Source organism: Leucopleurus acutus (genome assembly GCF_964270905.1).
Source record: "Leucopleurus acutus genome assembly, chromosome: 1".
In the NCBI taxonomy this organism is placed as follows: domain Eukaryota; kingdom Metazoa; phylum Chordata; class Mammalia; order Artiodactyla; family Delphinidae; genus Leucopleurus; species Leucopleurus acutus.
In genome coordinates, this window is record NC_139142.1 from 121316521 (window position 1) to 121337179 (window position 20659).

The 20659-nt window shown below is 40.5% G+C and overlaps 1 protein-coding gene across 7 annotated transcripts in view; it reads right to left on the reverse strand.

The window, feature by feature from the left end:
* Positions 1-19170, reverse strand: part of DMXL2 (Dmx like 2) — a 161557-nt gene extending 142387 nt beyond the window's left edge. For all 7 annotated transcript variants that reach the window (XM_082847059.1, XM_082847058.1, XM_082847056.1 and 4 more), the window contains exon 1: positions 19030-19170. In XM_082847059.1, the coding sequence (XP_082703185.1) occupies positions 19030-19116 (87 nt within the window). In that variant the 5' untranslated portion in view covers positions 19117-19170. The remainder of the gene's footprint in view (positions 1-19029) is intronic.
* Positions 19171-20659: the final 1489 nt, after the last annotated feature.

Genomic DNA, 20659 nt, shown 5'->3' on the forward strand with positions numbered 1-20659 from the left:
TTTTAAAACTCTGAAAAGTAAATGGTAGTAGATGAACGAGGAAAGAACAGAATTTGAAATCCACTGTATTAGCAGAGAGTTTAAACTTAGGACGAAACCAAAACACACAAAAAAAAGACCTCCAGGAGAAGCCATTTATTTTTGGTTCAAAAAGTAGGAAAAGAGACTCTTAATTTTTAAAGACAGGGAGAGAAAATTCCCCATTTATCCTTTTTTTTCCTTTTCTTTTCTCCATTTTCTCACATCCCAGCCCCCAAGCAATCCCAGAGCTCCAATATAAAGAGCTATGAACCCAAGAGAGTGGGGGAAATCCCAGTTGCTTTTTTTTTCCTTCTCTGTCCTACTGCTGCTTGGCACTGAACACAAATACAGTCACAGGAAGCACAGAGCAGGGTAACTGAAGTCTCAACTTTCCAGCCAGAGAACCACCGAGGGGAGCCCTAGCAAAACAGAAAGCACCACAGAAATCACAAAAAGGGAAGAGCTTGGAAGAACAACCCAATAAACTTTTTTATAAACTCCTGGGTGCATCCCCGGGCAGCACATGCACAGATCATACCTAAAACAGCAGCATAAACACCTTTGGGATCTGAACTACAGGAGATACCACTGCCCAGGTCTCATATTGGCCGCCTGTGGCATGTACACAGGTTATATCCAACTAGCACAGCAAGGCCTTTGAAAATGGAACTCACACTGAAACTACAACCTACAGAAGGCTGGTCAGAACTTTTGGCATGAACCCAAATAAGCTGACTGCCTGCTAAAACAAAATATCAACATTCTCCATAAACTTTACACAAGACCTAGAGTTGCATAACACAATATTTTAAACAGTCCAGGTAACAATGCAAAATTACTGAGCATAAAAAGAGCTAAGAAAATCTCAACTCACATGGGAAAAGACAATCAGCAGACACAGACTTCGAAATTAACACACAAACATGTTAAAGTGACTACTATAAAAATGCCATAGAAATATAAATACCCTCAGATCAGTAATCTAAGCTTCCATATAAATCAATGAGAAAAAGAGCAAAACAAATTCAAAGCATGCAGAAGTCATGAAATAATAAAAATAAAAGGAGAAATCAAAGTGACAACAGGAAAACAGTATATAATGTGAACAAAATAAAAATCTGGTTCTTTGAAAATTTTCAGTAAAACTTATAAACCTCTAGAAAGACACACAGAAAGAGAGAAGACATAAATTACCAACACCAAAGAAAAAAGAAAAATTGGGACTTCCCTGGTGGCATGGTGGTTAAGAATCCATCTGCCAATGCAGGGGACATGGTGGGTCCAAGCCCTGGTTCAGGAAGATCCCACATGCCATGGAGCAACTAAGCCCGTGCACCACAACTGAGCCTGTGCTCTAGAGCCTACGAGCCACAACTAGTGAGCATGCACAACACAACTACTGAAGCCCACACGCCCTAGAGGCCTCATGCCACAACTACTGAGCCCGTGTGCTGCAACTACTGAAGCCCACAGGCCTAGAGCCTGAGCTCCGCAACAAGAGAAGCCACGGCAATGAGAAGCCCGCGTGCTGCGACAAAGAGTAGTCCCCGCTCACCGCAACTAGAGAAAGCCTGCATGCAGCAATGAAGACCCAATGCAGCCAAAAATAAATTAATTAATTAATGAAAAATAAAAAGATAACTTAAAAATTTTTTTCTTTTAAAAAATAAAAAAAGAATAAAAGAAAATACCAGTACTAATCTTGCAAACATTAAAAAGATAATAAAATACTATAAACAACTCTATATACATAAATATGACAGTGAAATAGAAAAAAAAAAAGACTAATTCCTCCAAAACCAGAAACTACAAAAACACACCCAAAATGAAATACATTACCTTAATAGTCCTTTAATTGTTAAAGAAATTGAATGTGTAGATAAAACCCTAAAATTCTGTACAACTGAAACTAATACTGTAAATCAACTACAGCTCAATTTTTAAAAAAAAGACCTTCTGGGGCTTCCCTGGTGGCACAGTGGTTGAGAGTTCGCCTGCCGATGCAGGGGACACGGATTCGTGCCCTGGTCCGGGAGGATCCCACATGCCGCGGAGTGGCTGGGCCTGTGAACCATGGCCGCTGAGCCTGCACGTCCAGAGCCTGTGCTCTGCAACAGGAGAGGCCACAACAGTGAGAGGCCCACGTACCGCAAAAAAAAAAAAAAAAAAAAAAAAAACTTCTGAAACAGAAAAGTCAAAACCCAGATGATTTCACTGGAAAATCCTACTAAAATTTACAGAATGAAACCATTTCTACCTGATCCGTGACAGAAAATAGAAAAGGAAGGAATACTTACAAACTCATTTTATGAAACCAGCATTACAATAATACCAAAACCAAACAAAAACAATATGAGGGGAAAAGACGATGGATCAAGAATGAACATAGATGCAAAAACACTCAACAGAATATTAGCAAATCAAATCTAGCCCTATATAAAAAGGATAATACACACCATAACTAAGTGGGGCTTATACCAGTAATACAAGGCTGATTTTATTCGCAAAAAATCAATCAATGTAATCTACCACACTAACAGTTTAAAGAAGAAAAAAAATCACAGACCATATCAATGAAAAAAACATTTGACAATATTCAAGATGACTTCATGATAAAAACTTCCAGCAAAAAGGAATATAATGACATTTTTTCAATCTTATAAAGGGCAAACAAAACAAAATCTAGGACTAGTCAGTGCAGTAAGTACAATAGAGCAAATCAGACATGACTTAAGATAGGATTAGCAGGACTTCCCTGGTGGTCCAGTGGTAAAGAATCTGCCTTCCAATGCAGGGAACATGGGTTCAATCCCTGGTTGGGGAACTAAGATCCCACATGCCTTGGGGCAACTAAGCCCCAGCGCCACAACTACTGAGCCTCAACTAGAGAGCCTGCATGCTGCAAACTACAGAGCCTACACACTCTGGAGCCCACGCGCCACAACTAAAGAGAGAAAACCCACACGCCACAACTAGAGAGAAGCCCTGAGCTGCAACGAAAGATCCCGCATGTCTTAACAAAGATCCTGAGTGCCACAACTAAGACCTGAAGCAGCCAAACAAACAAAAAAAAGAAAGGATTAACAAATGGATTAGAAAAAACCAATTAGAATTCTAAAAAGGATGAAAAGAAAATATAGTAGAGAGGATTTTAGACATAGAACTAAAGGGAGAAGATCTACTATATATACGTATATATATATATATTTTTTTTTTTTTTTGGTTGCATTGGGTCTCCGTTGCTGTGAGCAAGGGCTACTCTTCGTTGTGGTGTGTGGGCTTCTCACTGCAGGGCTTCTCTTGCTGTAGAGCACGGGCTCTAGGCCCGCAGGCTTCAGTAGTTGCAGCACGTGGGCTCTAGGACATGCAGGCTTCAGTAATTGTGCTGCGGAAGCTCAGTAGTTGTGGCACATGGGCTTAGTTGTTCCATAGCAATGTGGGATCTTTCCGGACCAGGGCTCGAACCCGTGTCCCCTGCACTGGCAGGCGGATTCTCAACCACTGCGCCACCAGAGAAGTCCTCATATATTTAATGTATTAGTCTCATGAGGTCAATGGGGCAGAAACAATATTTGAAGAGCTATTAGCTGAAAATTTTCCAGATTTGATGAAATACATCAACTCACAAATTCAAAAATTTCAAAAGTCCCAAACAGGATTAAAAAGAAAAAAAAAAAGGACACCAAGACACAACACAGTAAAACACCAGAAAGACAAGAAAAACCTTACAAGCAGCTAGAGGGAAAAAAATTAAAATACAACTTCTAAAGAAGCAACAAGCTGGCAGCTCACTTCTCAACACAAACAGTGGAGGCAAGAAGATAAAGGAGTGATATCTTCAAGATGCTGAAAAGAAAATACTGCCATCCTCAACCTATGCAACCTAAGCAAAAATGTCTTTCTTTCAAGAATGAAACACAAAGGGATTTCCCTGGTGGCCCAGTGGTTAAGAATCCGCCTTCCAATGCAGGGGACGCTGGTTCGATCCCTGGTCGGGGAACTAAGATCCCACATGCCGTGGGGCAACTAAGCCGGCGCGCTCTAGAGCCCGCACACCACAATTAGAGAGCAGACGCACACACAATGGAATATTACTCAGCCATAAAAAAAGAATGAAATAATGCCATTTGCAGCAACATGAATGGACCCAGAGATTATCATTATCTCTGATTATCATTATCTCTGATGTAAGTCAGAGAGAGAAACACAAATATCATATGATATCACTTATATGTGGAATCTAAAAAAAAAAGATACAAATGAACTTATTAACAAAACAGAAATAGACTCACAGACACAGAAAACAAACTTATGGTTACCAAAGGGGGAAGGGGAGGCAGGGATGAAGTAGAAATTTTGAATTAACAGATAAAATAAACAACAAGGACCTACTCTATAGCATAGGGAACTATACTCAATATCTTGTAATAACCTATAATGGAAAAGAATCTGAAAAAGAATATATATATATGTATATGTATAACTGAATCACTTTGCTGTATACCTGAAACACTATAAATCAACTGTACTTCAATTTAAAAAAATTTTTAATAAATAAAAATAAATTAAAAATAGCTTTGTGGTATGCAGGTAATGTAAGTCTTAAGAATATAATACTTACATCCTTAAATGTATATATTAGAAAAAGAGGCTGGAATGTTTATCTCAAATTAAGAAGAAAACAGCAAAACTAATCCAAATAAAGCAGAAAGAAGGAAATAATAAATCAAGAATAAGAGTTAATGAAATAGAAAATAAATATATAACAGAAAGAACTAGTAAAGTTAGAAGTGGGTTATTTTAAAAGATTAATTAGGTTGATAAACCTCTACTGAAGGAAAAGAGGAGCCACAAATAACCAATGATAGTAAAGAGAAAAGAAGCAATGTAACAGATGCTGCAAACCTCAAAAAGATAGTAAGAGGTGGCTCTGAACAATTTTAAATTAATAAATTTGAATATCTACACAAAAGAATATATTCTTACAAAAATAACTACCCAAAACTCATTCAGGAAAAAAATACAGATAAGCATTCTGAAATCAAATAAGCCTCCTCCATGGGGCCTCCGTCCACTTTACCAAAATGGTAAGAGGGGTTATCTCTGGATTGTACAATTACAAATGATTTTATCTTTCTTCTACATTTTTCAAACTATCTACAAGGGCATGTGTTACTTTTTAAATTTTAAGGGGAGAAAAAAGAACTTGGAGCCTTAGGTTCCAGTCCTTTTTTTCCCTCTCTCATTGAAGTATAGTTGATTTACAATATTTTGTTAGTTTCAGGTGTAGAGCACAGCAATTCAGTATTTTAATGGAGTATAATTATAGATTATACTCCATCAAAAGTTATTACAAGATAATAGCTATAGTTCCCTGTGTTTTACAATATATCCTTGTTGCTTACCTATTTTATATACAGTACTTTGTATCTCTTAATCCCATTCTTCTAATTTGCCCCTCCCTCCTTCCCTCTCCCCTTTGGTAACCACGTTTGTTTTCTATATCTGAGTCTGTTTCTGTTTTGCATATCATTTGTTTACATTAATTTTTAGATTCCACATATAAGTGATAAACAGTATTTGTCTTTTTCTGACTCATCTCACTAAGCATAGTATTCTCTAGGTCCATCCACATTGCTACAAATAGCAGAATTTCATTCTTTTTTATGGTTGAGTACTATTCCATTGTGTATATATGTATCACATCTTCTTTATCCATTCATCTGTTGATGGACACCTGGGTTGCTTCTGTATCTTAGCTATTATAAATAGTGCTGCTATAAACATTGGGGTGCAGGTGTCTTTTCAACTTAGTGTTTTCATTTTTTCTGGATATATACTCAGAAGTGGAACTACTGGATCATATGGTAGTTCTATTTTTAGTTTTTTGAGGAACTGTTTTCCATAGTGGCTGCATCACCATTTACATTCCTACCAACAGTGTACAAGGGTTCCCTTTTCTCTACATACTCTCCAACATGTATTTGTAGACTTTTTGATGACAGCCATTCTGACAGGTGTGAGGTGATATCTTATTGTTTTGATGTGCATTTCTCTAATAATTATCAATGTTGGGCATTTTTTTATATGCCTGTTAGCCATCTGTATGTCTTCTTTGGAAAAAAATGTCTATTCAGGTCTTCTGCCCATTTTTTTTATTAGGTTGTTTGTTTTTTTGATTTTTTTTTAACCTATATATTTTGGAAACTATCCCCTTGTCAGTCATATCATTTGCAAATATTTTCTATTCCATAGGATGTCTTTTGGTTTTGTTGATGATTTCCTTTGCTGTGTAAAAGCTTTTAAGCTTAATTAGGTCCCATTCGTTTATTGGTTCCAGTCTTAATTCTGCCACAGGGTCTGCTGTGTAGCTTTGATTAAATTCTTTAATTCCTAGATCTAAAATTCCTATACTAGATCTAAATTGTACAATATTTCATTTCATATACCAACTTAACATACAAGATGGATATTAATCCTTCCATTTCAAAAAAAATTGTGTTTCTATATATCAACCACATGCAACCGGCACTATTAAATACTACCAGAAAGAAGGGCTGTAATTCAACTACTTTACCAATTTAACTAGTTTATACCTTAAAACAACATACACCAACAGTGTACAACAGTGCATATTTAATAGTTGGTTTGCCTTAGAGAGAGTATGCACAATGCCTAGGCACTCAAATATTTTTTGAATCAAGGATGACCAGGAAGTTAGGCTAAACAAAATTCTACTAGGAAAAGGAAACTTTCCTTCTTACTTTCTATATTTCAACATTGTTTGAATTATGAGTTTTTCACAATGTAGATATTATATTAATAATGTTAAAACAAAAAATTGAGTTCTTTATGGTTTTTGTTTGCTTTTTGATTTTAATGGCCAAATTGGGCTTTTGATTATATAAAATTTTTCTAGCATAAAATGACAGCCATGTTTAAATGTTCCATTTGTCTATGTATTAAAACATTCTTCTTTTTTCTTTGGCTGCACCCCACGGCTTTCCCAGACCAGGGACTGCACCCTCATCCTCGGCAGTGAAAGCACGAGTCCTAACCACTGGACCACCAGGGAATTCCCAACATTCTTAAAATTACTTTCTAAAGAAAATCTTGCTTCTAATATGGTACTGGCACAAAAACAGAACCATAGATCGATGGAACAGGATAGAAAGCCCAGAGATAAACCCACGCATATATGGTCACCTTATCTTTGATAAAGGAGGCAGGAATGTACAGTGGAGAAAGGACAGCCTCTTCAATAAGTGGTGCTGGAAAACTGGGCAGGTACATGTAAAAGTATGAGATTAGAACACTCCCTAACATCATACACAAAAATAAGCTCAAAATGGATTAAAGACCTAAATGTAAGGCCAGAAACTATCAAACTCTTAGAGGAAAATATAGGCAAGACACTCCATGACATAAATCACAGCAAGATCCTTTTTGACCCACCTCCTAGAGAAATGGAAATAAAAATAAACAAATGGGACCTAATGAAACTTCAAAGCTTTTGCACAGCAAACGAAACCATAAACAAGACCAAAAGACAACCCTCAGAATGGGAGAAAATATTTGCAAATGAAGCAACTGACAAAGGATTAATCTCCAAAATTTACAAGCAGCTCATGCAGCTCAATAACAAAAAAACAAACAACCCAATCCAAAAATGGGCAGAAGACTAAAATAGACATTTCTCCAAAGAAGATATACAGATTGCCAACAAACACATGAAAGAATACTCAACATCATTAATCATTAGAGAAATGCAAATCAAAACTACAATGAGATATCATCTCACACCAGTCAGAATGGCCATCATCAAAAAATCTAGAAACAATAAATGCTGGAGAGGGTGTGGAGAAAAGGGAACACTCTTGCACTGCTGGTGGGAATGTGAATTGGTTCAGCCACTATGGAGAACAGTATGGAGGTTCCTTAAAAAACTACAAATAGAACTACCATATGACCCAGCAATCCCACTACTGGGCATATACCCTGAGAAAACCAAAATTCAAAAAGAGTCATGCACCAAAATGTTCATTGCAGCTCTATTTACAATAGGCCGGAGATGGAAACAACCTAAGTGCCCATCATCTGATGAATGGATAAAGAAGATGTGGCACATATATACAATGGAATATTACTCAGCCATAAAAAGAAACGAAATTGAGCTATTTGTAATGAGGTGGATAGACCTAGAGTCTGTCATACAGAGTGAAGTAAGTCAGAAAGAAAAAGACAAATACCGTATGCTAACACATACATATGGAATTTAAGAAAAAAAAATGTCATGAAGAACCTAGGGGTAAGGCAGGAATAAAGACGCAGAATTCCTAGAGAACGGACTTGAGGTTATGGGGAGGGGGAAGGGTGAGCTGTGACAGGGCGAGAGAGAGTCATGGACATATACACACTAACAAACGTAGTAAGGTAGATAGCTAGTGGGAAGCAGCCGCATGGCACAGGGATATTGGCTCGGTGCTTTGTGACAGCCTGGAGGGGTGGGATAGGGAGGGCGGGAGGGAGGGAGACGCAAGAGGGAAGACATATGGGAACATATGTTTATGTATGACTGATTCACTTTGTTATAAAGCAGAAACTAACACACCATTGTAAAGCAATTATACCCCAATAAAGATGTTAAAAAAAAAAAATTCATGGGACAGCAATGTCTCAGCCTTCCCCCCCCCCCCAAAAAAAAAAAAAAATCTAGACACAGTAAATGCTGGAGAGGGTGTGGAGAAAAGGGAACACTTTTGCACTGCTGGTGGGAATGTAAATTGGTACAGCCACTATGGAGAACAGTATGGAGGTTCCTTAAAAAACTACAAATAGAACTACCATATGACCCAGCAATACCACCCCTGGGCATATACCCTGAGAAAACCATAATTTAAAAAGAGTCATGTACCAAAATGTTCATTGCAGCTCTATTTACAATAGCTAGGAGATGGAAGCAACCTAAGTGTCCATCAGCAGATGAATGTATAAAGAAGATGTGGCACATATATATGATGGAATATTATTCAGCCATAAAAAGAAACGAAATTGAGTTATTTGTAGTGACGTGGATGGACCTAAGTGTCTGTCGTATAGAGTGAAGTAAGTCAGAAAGAGAAAGACAAATACCGTATGCTAACACATATATATATGGAATCTAAGAAAAAAAAAAGGTCATGAAGAACCTAGGGGTAAGGTGGGAATAAAGACACAGACCTACTAGAGAATGGACTTGAGGATATGGGGAGGGGGAAGAGTGAGCTGTGACAGGGCGAGAGAGAGTCATGGACATAAACACACTAACAAACGTAAGGTAGATAGCTAGTGGGAAGCAGCCGCATGGCACAGGGATATCGGCTCGGTGCTTTGTGACCGCCTGGAGGGGTGGGATAGGGAGGGTGGGAGGGAGGGAGACGCAAGAGGGACGAGATATGGGAACATATGTATAACTGATTCACTTTGTTATAAAGCAGAAACTAACACACCATTGTAAAGCAATTATACCCCAATAAAGATGTTAAAAAAAAAAAAAAGAATATTCCTTTGGCTGAGTTCAGTTTACCACCAGGTGGGGCAACCACCTCAATCTTGTCTTTGTCAGGCTCCTCAATTTTGAATTCCAGGCCCAGCTCAGCTATTTTTTAAAATCTGTAACTCTTAAAATAAAAAATCTCTACAAGGCTTCCATGGTGGCGCAGTGGTTGAGAATCTGCCTGCCAATGCAGGGGGCACGGGTTCGAGCCCTGGTCTGGGAAGATTCCACATGCCGCGGAGCAACTAGGCCCGTGAGCCACAACTACCGAGCCTGCGCGTCTGGAGCCTGTGCTCTGCAACAAGAGAGGCCGCGACAGTGGGAGGCCCGCGCACCGCAAGGAAGAGCGGCCCCTGCTCTCTGCAACTAGAGAAAGCTCTCGCACAGAAACGAAGACCCAACACAGCCAAAAATAAACAAATAAATAAATAAAAATTTTTTTAAAAATCTCTACAGTCCAGGTATTAGGTCAATCTCTAATTTTTTATGTATTAAAATCTTTCAAAAGCAAAATTGTGAAAATTTTAGAACTGCTTAATAGGCACATAATTTGTCATTTCCTCTCAATACATTAATATGCATCCTTAGATTAAACCAGACCAGCTAAGCTTTATACCTGGATTGTATTCTCTTAGCTCTCCCTGCCTCCATCCTATAAAATTCATTTATCTAAATATGGCCTAATGCCATTGACCTATATCAAAAAGTATTGTAAAAAATAGCCTTATAAAAGTGGTCACCATATTTACTCTAAGGATGTTGTATATTACACTAAGCGCCGTTTCTATTTACTAATTTATTGGGTACTATTTTGTACCCAATAAATTTTTGTTCTAGGTGCTAATGAAATAGCAGTAAAGGGTATTGAAGGCACTCAGGTCTTTTCTCTGAGTGAAAAAAGAAGTCATTTGAAAATTTTGAACGAGAGACTAATAAGATCTGATTTATACAGTAACAGAATCATTCCACTATTATGTTGAAAATAAACTGAAGAAGTATAAGACTAAAGGCAGAGAAGGCAAGGAGACCTGTTAAGAGCCTATTGCCATAATCTTGGAAAGAGATGATGGTGCCCTGGACCAGGGTGGTAGCAGCACAGGTGATAAGTGGACAGATTCTGGATGCATTTTGAAGGTATAGCCAACAGAAGTTGCCAACATTAGATCTGGGGTGTAAATGAAAGAAAACAGTGAAAGATTCCAAGGGAAATGGAAGAAAAAAAAAAGGTAAGGTAGCCATTTACTGCTTTAGAGAAGGCTGGAGGAAGAGAATGTTATGAGACAGCTATTAGACATTCAAAAGGGAGATGTCAAAGAAAAGCCAGATACAGAAATCTGAAATCAGGTTGAGAAGGAGTACTTAAGGGAAGTAAAGGACAACCAGCAGAGCTAAGTAAAGAAACTATTTCAATGAGGAAGAAAAAGCAATTTTACAAGACAGAAAAGGAGAAACTGTTAGAGCAATGTGCTTGAGTAGATAAGAGGGGATGGGACCTGGGATATTAATTGGGGTTTCTCACAACTGCAGCAGTATTGACATTTTAGGCTGAGTAATTCTTCATTGTGGGGAGCTGTCTTGCACATAATAGGATGTTTATCAGGGTCTCTGGCCTCTGCCCACTAGATGCTAGTCCTTCCCTACAACCTTGTCAACAATCAAAAATGTCTCCAGACACTGCCAAACGTCCCAGGGGGCAAAATCACTCCCAATTTAAGATCATCGGTACCAATGGAGGAACTGGCCTTTCCTGGAAACACTGACAATTCATCCATATAAAAGATGCTATGGTTACAGTACATGACAGCAATTTTAATGTCTCCTTCTGATTAGATCCTCCTAAGTACAGATATAGTCAAGGCCACAGAAGACATGAGGAAGGTGCCAGCATATAACAAAACCGAAGTCATTACTCCTAGGAAGATGTCAGCATTTTGTTATTGAAATGCAGAGACCATATAAGCTATGTGTGTCCTTGAACTTAGTCTAAGCCAAAACTTTTATGTTTTGGGGGAGGGGGGGTCCAATCTATGCCGCCTTGCATAATGCCCATATAGTTTCAGGTTTCCTGGGTTTCTTCTAAAATCACAAGAGGAAAATGTCATGACTTAGTATGAATTAAATTAAATATCATTCCTGAGAAGGCTCAATTTTTAGAGGAATAGCCCAAAAGGAACACATCTCCAATGATAATCTAAGAGGATGATATTTGTGCCTTTCAAATCACCCCACCAAATTATCATGTAGTGTTTAAAGGAGTCTGGTTCTATTCAGTGACCCCTTTATACCTAGTGACTTCTCCATCAAAGAGATATAAGCTAACCATATTTTTAGGTGTTTAGGATGGAGGCAAAGGGGAGTATTAAAGGAGCCTTTAGCAATCATGAAATGAGAAAGTTTGAGAATAAAAGCACAGTCAATTGGCTTCACATATTATACGTCAAGTGCCAGGGTTACATGAGCTATCTCTAAGAGCAAGAAAATACAGTCACACCACCCGTGAAAGTTGCACCTGCCTCCCTTCTTCCTCAATAACAAGTCCTATCCTGTTATATCACAAATTAGGGATCCAGAGCAAAAATAAAATGAAAAAAGGATACTACAAACTCAAAAAGATTGAAAACCCTAAAACTTCTATTAAAATATTTAGTTTCCAAACTTGTTTAAAAAATAAGCCACAAAAAAAATAAGCTAGAAGAGCCTTACTTGAATCTGAATTACAGATATTCTATTATTATCCCCTTTTAAACACTGCCTTGCTTTCTATCACAGAAGGAAATTAAATTGGTCAGGCACGACTTGTTTTTCCACTGCACCATTACTGTTGTAACCCAACATCCTATACTCTTTTTGATGATTAAATACTGAGACTCTGGGCTTCCCTGGTGGCACAGTGGTTGAGAGTCCGCCTGCCGATGCAGGGGACATGGCTTCGTGCCCGGTCCGGGAAGATCCCACATGCCGCGGAGCGGCTGGGCCCGTGAGCCATGGCCGCTGAGCCTGCGCGTGCAGAGCCTGTGCTCCGCAACGGGAGCGGCCACAGCAGTGAGAGGCCCGCGTGCCGCAAAAAAAAAAAAAAAAAAAATACTGAGACTCTGATTTGTTCTAAAAGTTTCTCAAGATCCAAATTAAGATACTGATTATAATTTCTTCTTTTAATTGAAGTATTTACATATTTACAATGTTGTGTTAGTTTCAAGTGTACAGCAAAGTGATTCAGTTATACATATGTATGTATATATTCTTTTTCAGATTCTTTTCCATTATAGGTTATTACACGATATGGAGTATAGTTCCCTGTGCTCTACAGTAGGTCCTTGTTGTTTACTTATTTTATATATAGTCGTGTGTATGTTAATCCCAAACTCATTTTTCTCCCCCCATCCCCACTATCCCCTTTGATAACCATAAGTTTGTTTTCTATGTCTGTGAGTCTATATCTGTTTTGCAAATAAGTTCGTTTGTATCAATTTTTTAGATAATTTCTAAAGTCATCCTTCAAATACTCAAAAAGCTAAGAACAGAAAGTAAAGGAGTAAATCTATTTAGTGGGTGGTTGAATACCATCACCCTGGCCCATCTCCCACTCTGCACTGTACTCTGACAGTACCATCTACCAGATACTGAGGATACAATCATAAACAAGAGCCTCCTTCTCGACTGTGAGCCCGAAGCAGAACCACTACTACACAAAGGCTCTGCATGGCTTAATCCCTGAGGATAAAGGAAGTCAGGCTCCCTGACTGTAGAGTCTGACCAACAGTCTTGTACATACATACAAGTGGCAGGGCACAGAGGCGCTAGACCTATATCCTCACCACAATCACTTTACGTTTCTGGTCCATCTTCTCTTTTGCCCCTTGGAAATCTCTAGAGAGGTCTGTATAAATGCCATCCAAGGTCTGAATAGTTAAAGAGAACCTAATTTAAGAACCTCATTTTACAGATGAAAAACCTAAAAAGTTTCAGCAATTTGGCCAATGTCATATAAGTAGTTGGTCTCTGACTTCCCATTTCTGAGGAGGCATTATTTGGGGTTATACCGGAGTTTCAGGGTAGCTGCTAGGAGTCTTCTCACTCTAGAAGACAGGCTAATTAACAATCTACCTAGGGACATAAGTAAAAACTTACAGAACCTCATATTCACCTACAGGCTGACAGCAAACACAAGGCCACAAACTCTAAAAGATATCAATTTAAATAAACAAGAAGCTACTCTCCAAGAATAAATGGGCCAATTTCTCTTGGGAAACAAGCCCGTTCTAAATTCTTGACTTCTGTCCTTCCCTTTATTCTCAGCATAGGCTGTCAATAGGTAAAGTCATTATACCTATTGATAACTAGCCAGTACAAAAGCATTTTTCTGTCCAACTCTCCAATTCCCCTGGCCAAAAGTGATCTCTTATTCCTTCTGAATTCCCACAAGAATTTAAGTGCCTCACAATACCACACAGCTGACCTGCTGTGGTTAAGTATACATCTTAACTCCCCTAGTAGATAGATTACCAGCTTCCTAAACTTTTTTAATAAACTCCCTGAAATCTGGACTATTTTTTTTGTTCTTTTTTATTATTTTTTTTAATCTCCACAGAGCCACACACATCCACGTGTTCAGCAAACATTTGTAAATGTATAAACAAGCTGATTATTTTCAAAGTTCGGTGTTGCCATATTCTAGGACTAGAATGTTATTATGCTACAGTAGAATAAAAATATATCTAAATGCCAAAAAAAGGTCATATATGACATATATAACATGTAACATAACATTATCTTCTAACTTTTAAATAAATGTTTTTTCATTCATTTCATTCACTACTAGAAAAAACAAAAGTCAAGAATGTCAGAATACAAATATATTTTCCTAAAAAGCTAAGGGTAATGTTTGCAAATCGTATTTTTCAAAATTCTAACAGTATTCGCTACTTAATAAAGAAGCCCTGTGGGGTGTTTTTAAAGTCCTGTGTTTTGTTTTGTTTTTTTAATCACTTTTGTGAAGGAACAGTCACCCAATAATGTATCCTTTATATCACACCACTCCTTGGCTTTTGTTGTTCTTACCATCTAGAAATGCCTAATACTACTCTGTCTTTCCAAGTGTCAATCTTTCATGAAATCTTTTATCTTCCCAACTACATGTGATCTCTTTCACCTGACTTACATTGTAATTATGTACATCATTTTTTATCTCTGCCAGTATATTACAAGCCCCCTGAAAGTGGAAATGACTTACTAATTTTTGTAAACTTTTTTCATCTATGTATTGAATTCATATCAGAATGGAGTAACATCAACTGCCCCTATATGTCTGAAAATAGTCTGTACCCCTTAGGTGAAAAAAATATTTTAATTATATTAATAATCATCATGTACCATCACTATTTTAATTAATATTCTAATGCTTACAGAAAAGTAAAATAAAAAAAAACTAAGGACTATTTTCAGAAAGTAATAAACAACATAAATAAGGAGAAATTTAAACTATCTGTTGCATTAAGCCTTAAAACAGCCACTTTACCTGTAAGAAGGTAGTTGGAAATGTATCGATGGCAAAATAAACTACAACAAAGCTCATACATCAACCTTTGGACTACCTGGGACCTGACTTATTATAGGATAGCAATATTTCCCAGGACTTAGATCTTATATTGAAAAGAACAGAATGATCAAAAGGTGATATTTATACAAGTGTATTTATAAAATTACAATTGAGTGTTTTAAAAAAACTCCTAACTGCCAAAACACAAGTAAAAACCATCACAGCCCACATGCTAGCACTAAAAGTACTCATCACTGGGTTTGTCCACTACCAACTGCATCACCATGTCAACACAGTAGAGATCGTGCCCTGACAACATAACCAAGCAGACATTCACTGCCCAGCCGATCACACCGCCACCACCCACCACCTCCCATGCACAGTGCAATATATATATAACAGATTGTTTTTCAATTACAATGTCATGAACACTTCAAAATTCTTTTAGAACAATTCCTTTTCAAAAACTTTGCTTATATTGGGGCTTCCCTGGTGGCACAGTGGTTGAGAGTCCGCCTGCCGATGCAGGGGACACGGGTTCGTGCCCCGGTCCGGGAAGATCCCACATGCCGCGGAGCGGCTGGGCCCGTGAGCCATGGCCGCTGAGCCTGCGCGTCCGGAGCCTGTGCTCGGCAACGGGAGAGGCCACAGCAGTGAGAGGCCCGCGTACCGAAAAATTAAAAAAAAAAAAAAAAAAACTTTGCTTATAGACTCTGAAATAAATGATCTGCCCTATTTTGAAAAGGTCCTCAGGTTACCACTGGCTAGCTCCATGACAGTCTTACCTTCTACACTGGCCATGTCTAGACCCTCCCCACATATACACACCCTTCAGAGCAAGAACTCTGACAGGAAAGAAACATGCTACAGAGAAAAGCCCACCAGATGAGAAGTCACAAGACCTCCATTCCAGTCCCGGCTGGTCCCCTTGTTAGTCATCTGACCCAGAACTAAAGTTTTTTCATCTGATTGCTATACAAATCAAATGGCATGCTCTACATAAAGGAGTTTTACCTTTTCTTTTAATTTCATTTTTACTATACTAACACAGGCATTCAAATAATTGTTAGCTGATTCCTGAGTACTTGAAAACAGCTTGTTCTCATTTTTTCAAGCAACTCTGTTCTTCATAGAGTCCAAAAGGTCATTTCTAGTTCAAGGCAAAATTATAACTGGATCAGTGTATTCAAAAATAAGATATTGGGCTTCCCTGGTGGCGCAGTGGTTGAGAGTCCGCCTGCCGAGGCAGGGGACATGGGTTCGTGCCCCGGTCCGGGAAGATCCCACATGCCGCAGAGCAGCTGGGCCCGTGAGCCATGGCCGCTGAGCCTGCGCTTCCGGAGCCTGTGCTCTGCAACGGGAGAGGCCACAACAGTAAGAGGCCCGCGTACCGCAAAAAAAAAAAAAAAAAAAACCTAAGATATTGGGACTTCCCTGGTGGTCCAGTGGGTAACACTCCATGCTCCCAATGCAGGGGGCCAGGGTTTGATCCCCGGTCGGGGAACTAGATCCCACATGCATGCCACAACTAAGAGTTCACATGCCGCAACTAAGAAGCCTACATGCCGCATCTAAAGATCCCACATGCCGCAACTAAGACCAGGCACAACCAAAATAAATAAATATATATATTTTTAAAAACTAAGATATTAAAATGAGATGGTGTGCAACATGGGTGTGTAAATGCCAAAGGGCCAAAATAATCAGTGTCACAGGCAGGCATCCTAAACTAGGTAAATTTTGAGTCATTATTTGGGAAAACAAAACGCAAGAATTCTCTTGTTGCAACATAAAAATGTAGGCTAGAGTGAGAAGATTGGTATGTCTAGAGCAGAGGGGCCAAGGTGAGGAGTATATATAATCAAATGTAAAGTCAAAGATGGCAGAAGAATATCTGACAAATTTAAATTTCACACCACAGCTCTTAGAAACAACTACATACTCTTGAGCCAAGAATGATATGGTGAAATGCCGTTTGAAGATTATTATACCAGCAGCTGTGTGGAGGATGAATTGAAGTGATCAGAGATGTCAGGAAACCAGTTTGGAAGTTTTTAATATTAAGTAATACAAATAAGGTTCTACAATAATCTGGTAACTAAGGACATGAAAAAGGGTAAATCTGGTTGTCACTGCAGAGAGTCAGCTAGATTTGGTGACAGGTTGAAAGAGGGAGGTGGAAAAAGATTTGAAAATGATTCCAAGGACCTGGTCATGAGCAGCCTACAGCATAACCACACCTGTGCAGCACTAATGGTTCTGGCATTGGCTTTTCCAGACTGCACCTGAACCTGTTTAGCCCTATATACCAGCCTAACAATGAGACACCACTCTACCTTAGATGGAAACAGAAAACTACCACGACCATAATAGTGTGGAGATACCCCATAAGCCAAGAGTCCAGATTCATTTCTTGATGGGGAAAGCCTGTTCTTCTAACCCTGGGGAACTTCCTCCCCACATACACAACTAGGGGAGAGGGAAATTTCTTCTCTCTATGCCCCCCAAATTGTCTACACACTTGAAGCCCAAGCTCAACACTATATGGTCTTTCAGGTCACAATACACAAAACACAGATGACACCATCGGTAGGGATAGGTGTAACAATATAAGTCAGGCAAATTATATTTTTTAAGGGTTCATTCTAAACTGGTACAAAGCCAAGTTGATTACATTTAAAATTAAAATGGCCAGAAAACAATCTTATGGGGTTATTTCTAATGTAGCACAATGTTAGATAAACTCTGCTCCTGAATGCACTGTGCTACATAATGATTCTGCAGTTTTGCAGAAGCTTTTCTTATTTCTGCAGCTTTAAAAACATGCTACTGGAAAGCAGACATCAGATCAGAGTGTTTCCCTTGTCTAAAAACATACCGTTATGCTATTTCCAATTTCATCAAAGAGAATGATTATTAACAACAATGTGTATTTAATCGAGGTCTAATTGTCTACAGTTCCTTCCAAGGAGGACCATGTCTAAATTTAACACAAAAAAGAAACTCATGTTAATCCATGGGAGTCTCTCTGTGGGTAAATGAAGCTCTAGAGCTTGGTTTGAATTGGCTATACTAACAACATTCCATTCTCAAAAGGATTAATCCATCCAAGCTCCTTGAGAAACATGTCTATTTCATCCAGATTTTTAAGAGGTTCTAACACATTATCGTTTACATACACTTTAATCTCACAAACAGGAAAAACACTGTCATAAAATTTTCACATTGCCCTATCTTTAAAACAAACCAACCAGCCTACCTTGCAAACGGATTAAAATATTATCTAGGGAGGTTACCAAACCGTGATCTCGTCATAAATAAGAGCTCTCCAGACCGCTGTCACTCTAATTATTCTATTCTAAATTTCTCGGAGGCAGAGAATGAATTTTTCCATTTTCTTGTTGGAATTAAGGCTCTGCATATCAGGAGGTACGGAGGGTTGGGCTTAAAGCCACCGGCTCCAGCGGCTCCTCAATGTCCTAACACAACGGGCAGGGGGAGCCAGACGCAGCATCGCCTCCACGCTCCGCGAGGAGACAAGACCGAGTCTCTGCGCCTCCAAACCCAGAGCAGGTGCGAAACGGACGCAGGTGCAAAACGGACGCTCTGGGCTTTCAGCGGTTTCACCTTCCTCCACCACAGACCCGGGGCCATCCTAGGAGACGAACCGTCTGGTGCAGTCACCCCCGGGGCCCGTTTGCTGAGGGCGGACAGGGCGGTGGATTCCTCAACCTTTCCCCTGACTGGCAATTTCCTACAGCAGCCGCAGGAATCACAGTCCCACGGCCCGCCCCGCTAAATTGGGGTGCAAAGGGGACTCGGGTGGGGCCTACCAACACCTCGCAGCCTCCCGGGGAGGCGTGGGCCGGGGACAGGGGGTCTTGGCCCCCGCGTAGAGACTGCGGTCTCTCCCCCTCGGGCTCCGGACACCGCTCACCGTGAAAGGGACATCTTCGACGCTGCCCACGGAATAGCAGTTGTCTCCAGGGTTGACAGCTCCGGTGAGGACCTGATGTAGATGCATCTCCAGAGCCCCGGCTGGACAGGCGAACGCACTAGAAGACTGAACGAGCCCCGCTCCCGGCCCTCCTCCGCCCGCGAGAGCGCTTCCCGCTCCGCCTCCCTCGGGACCCACCCCGCCGCGGCTCGGGCTTAAGGCCTCGCCCCCCTTTTGCCTTCCCCCAGCCTGGTCCCAGCCATGGGAGCTCCTCGACCGCCGCCGCCGCCGCAGCTGCCGCCGCCCGGATCGCCTCTCGGCTGCGGAAGTGCCCGGATGCTCCCACTGCCTGCTGCACCGGCGCACAAATGCGGGAGGAGGGCAAGGGTGCTTGTGAAGTGGGGAGGGCGGAGGGGGAGGGGCTGGGGAGCGCGCGGCCGGGCGCGTGCTGGAAGGGACGCTCCACCCGAGGGAGATGGGCGGCGCGCGCGTCCACCCTGGGGGCAGCGCCAGTCGACTGGAAGGGTAAATCCCTCCTTCCGCTGCTAAACCCTTAGCTCAGTCCTCCCCCGCCCCGCGTTTGCGCGTGCGCGCGCAGAGGTTTCCAGGGCAATTGCGCGCGCCGCGCGGATCCTTGTCCCCGGATTGCGCGCGCAGAGGTGCGGGAATTCCCTTGGAGCCTCCAGGCTGCGGCCGCTGGGGGCGGTCGTGGGGGTGGCCGCAGGGCGGAGCGGAGGTCGCTCCGGGCCAAGCCGCAGTCCCTCACCGGAGAAGCACCGCGAGTATGCTTCGATGAGTCTTTAATCCATTACCAAGTACACTGCATGATGGTCAGTGCAGTTGACTTCAGGAGGACACCCGTCAGCGGAAAATTCACCTCGGGAAATCTTAGATCCCTTAGGGCTTTTTTCAAGTACAGTGCATAAGATATTTTACTTTATGTAAACAATAAAAACATCTTGCAACTGTGTAGAGAAGCCGTACTCCCCTAACAGCAAATTATTTTGTTCCCACCTTTTGTAACGGTTGTTCTAGACAGCGAAAGGGCCCCCTGGAATGAGTGACTCCTCTAGGCTCTTTTTTCATGCGCGATGTTATGGATTCTTGCAGAATCGCCTGAATTTTCCAGACTGTTAACCTTTGATACAGGGATCAGATCCCTGCTCCAGTTCAATTCGTCACAAGGCTTTAAGCCTATACTGTGTGTGATTAAGTCACTGGGGCAAGGAAGTAGAAGGGACTAAGTTACAACTATCTATAAAAACAGGCAGAACGCAAAAAGTGTTACGATTGAGACACAAAAGTCTATGCACCACAGAAGAGGAAGAATACTTTTGACTAAGGGGATGGGTAAAGTGTTATGGAGAAACTGACATAAACGCTGCATTCAAATAGAGAAAATAGCCTAAGCTAAGGCTTAGAAGTGTAAAATGACAGGATGTGTTAGAGAAACAATGATTAGATTAATGTTTAAGGCTGAAGATATATAGGGTGAGAAAAGGAATGGTAGTTAACAAGAGATGGATACATCCAAGAGGTAGCTTGTGGCCAGCCTGAACATGTAGAGGCTTGAATGCTCCACAAAGAAGCTTAGATTTCATTCCCGTGCGGGGGGGGGGGGGGGGGTGTC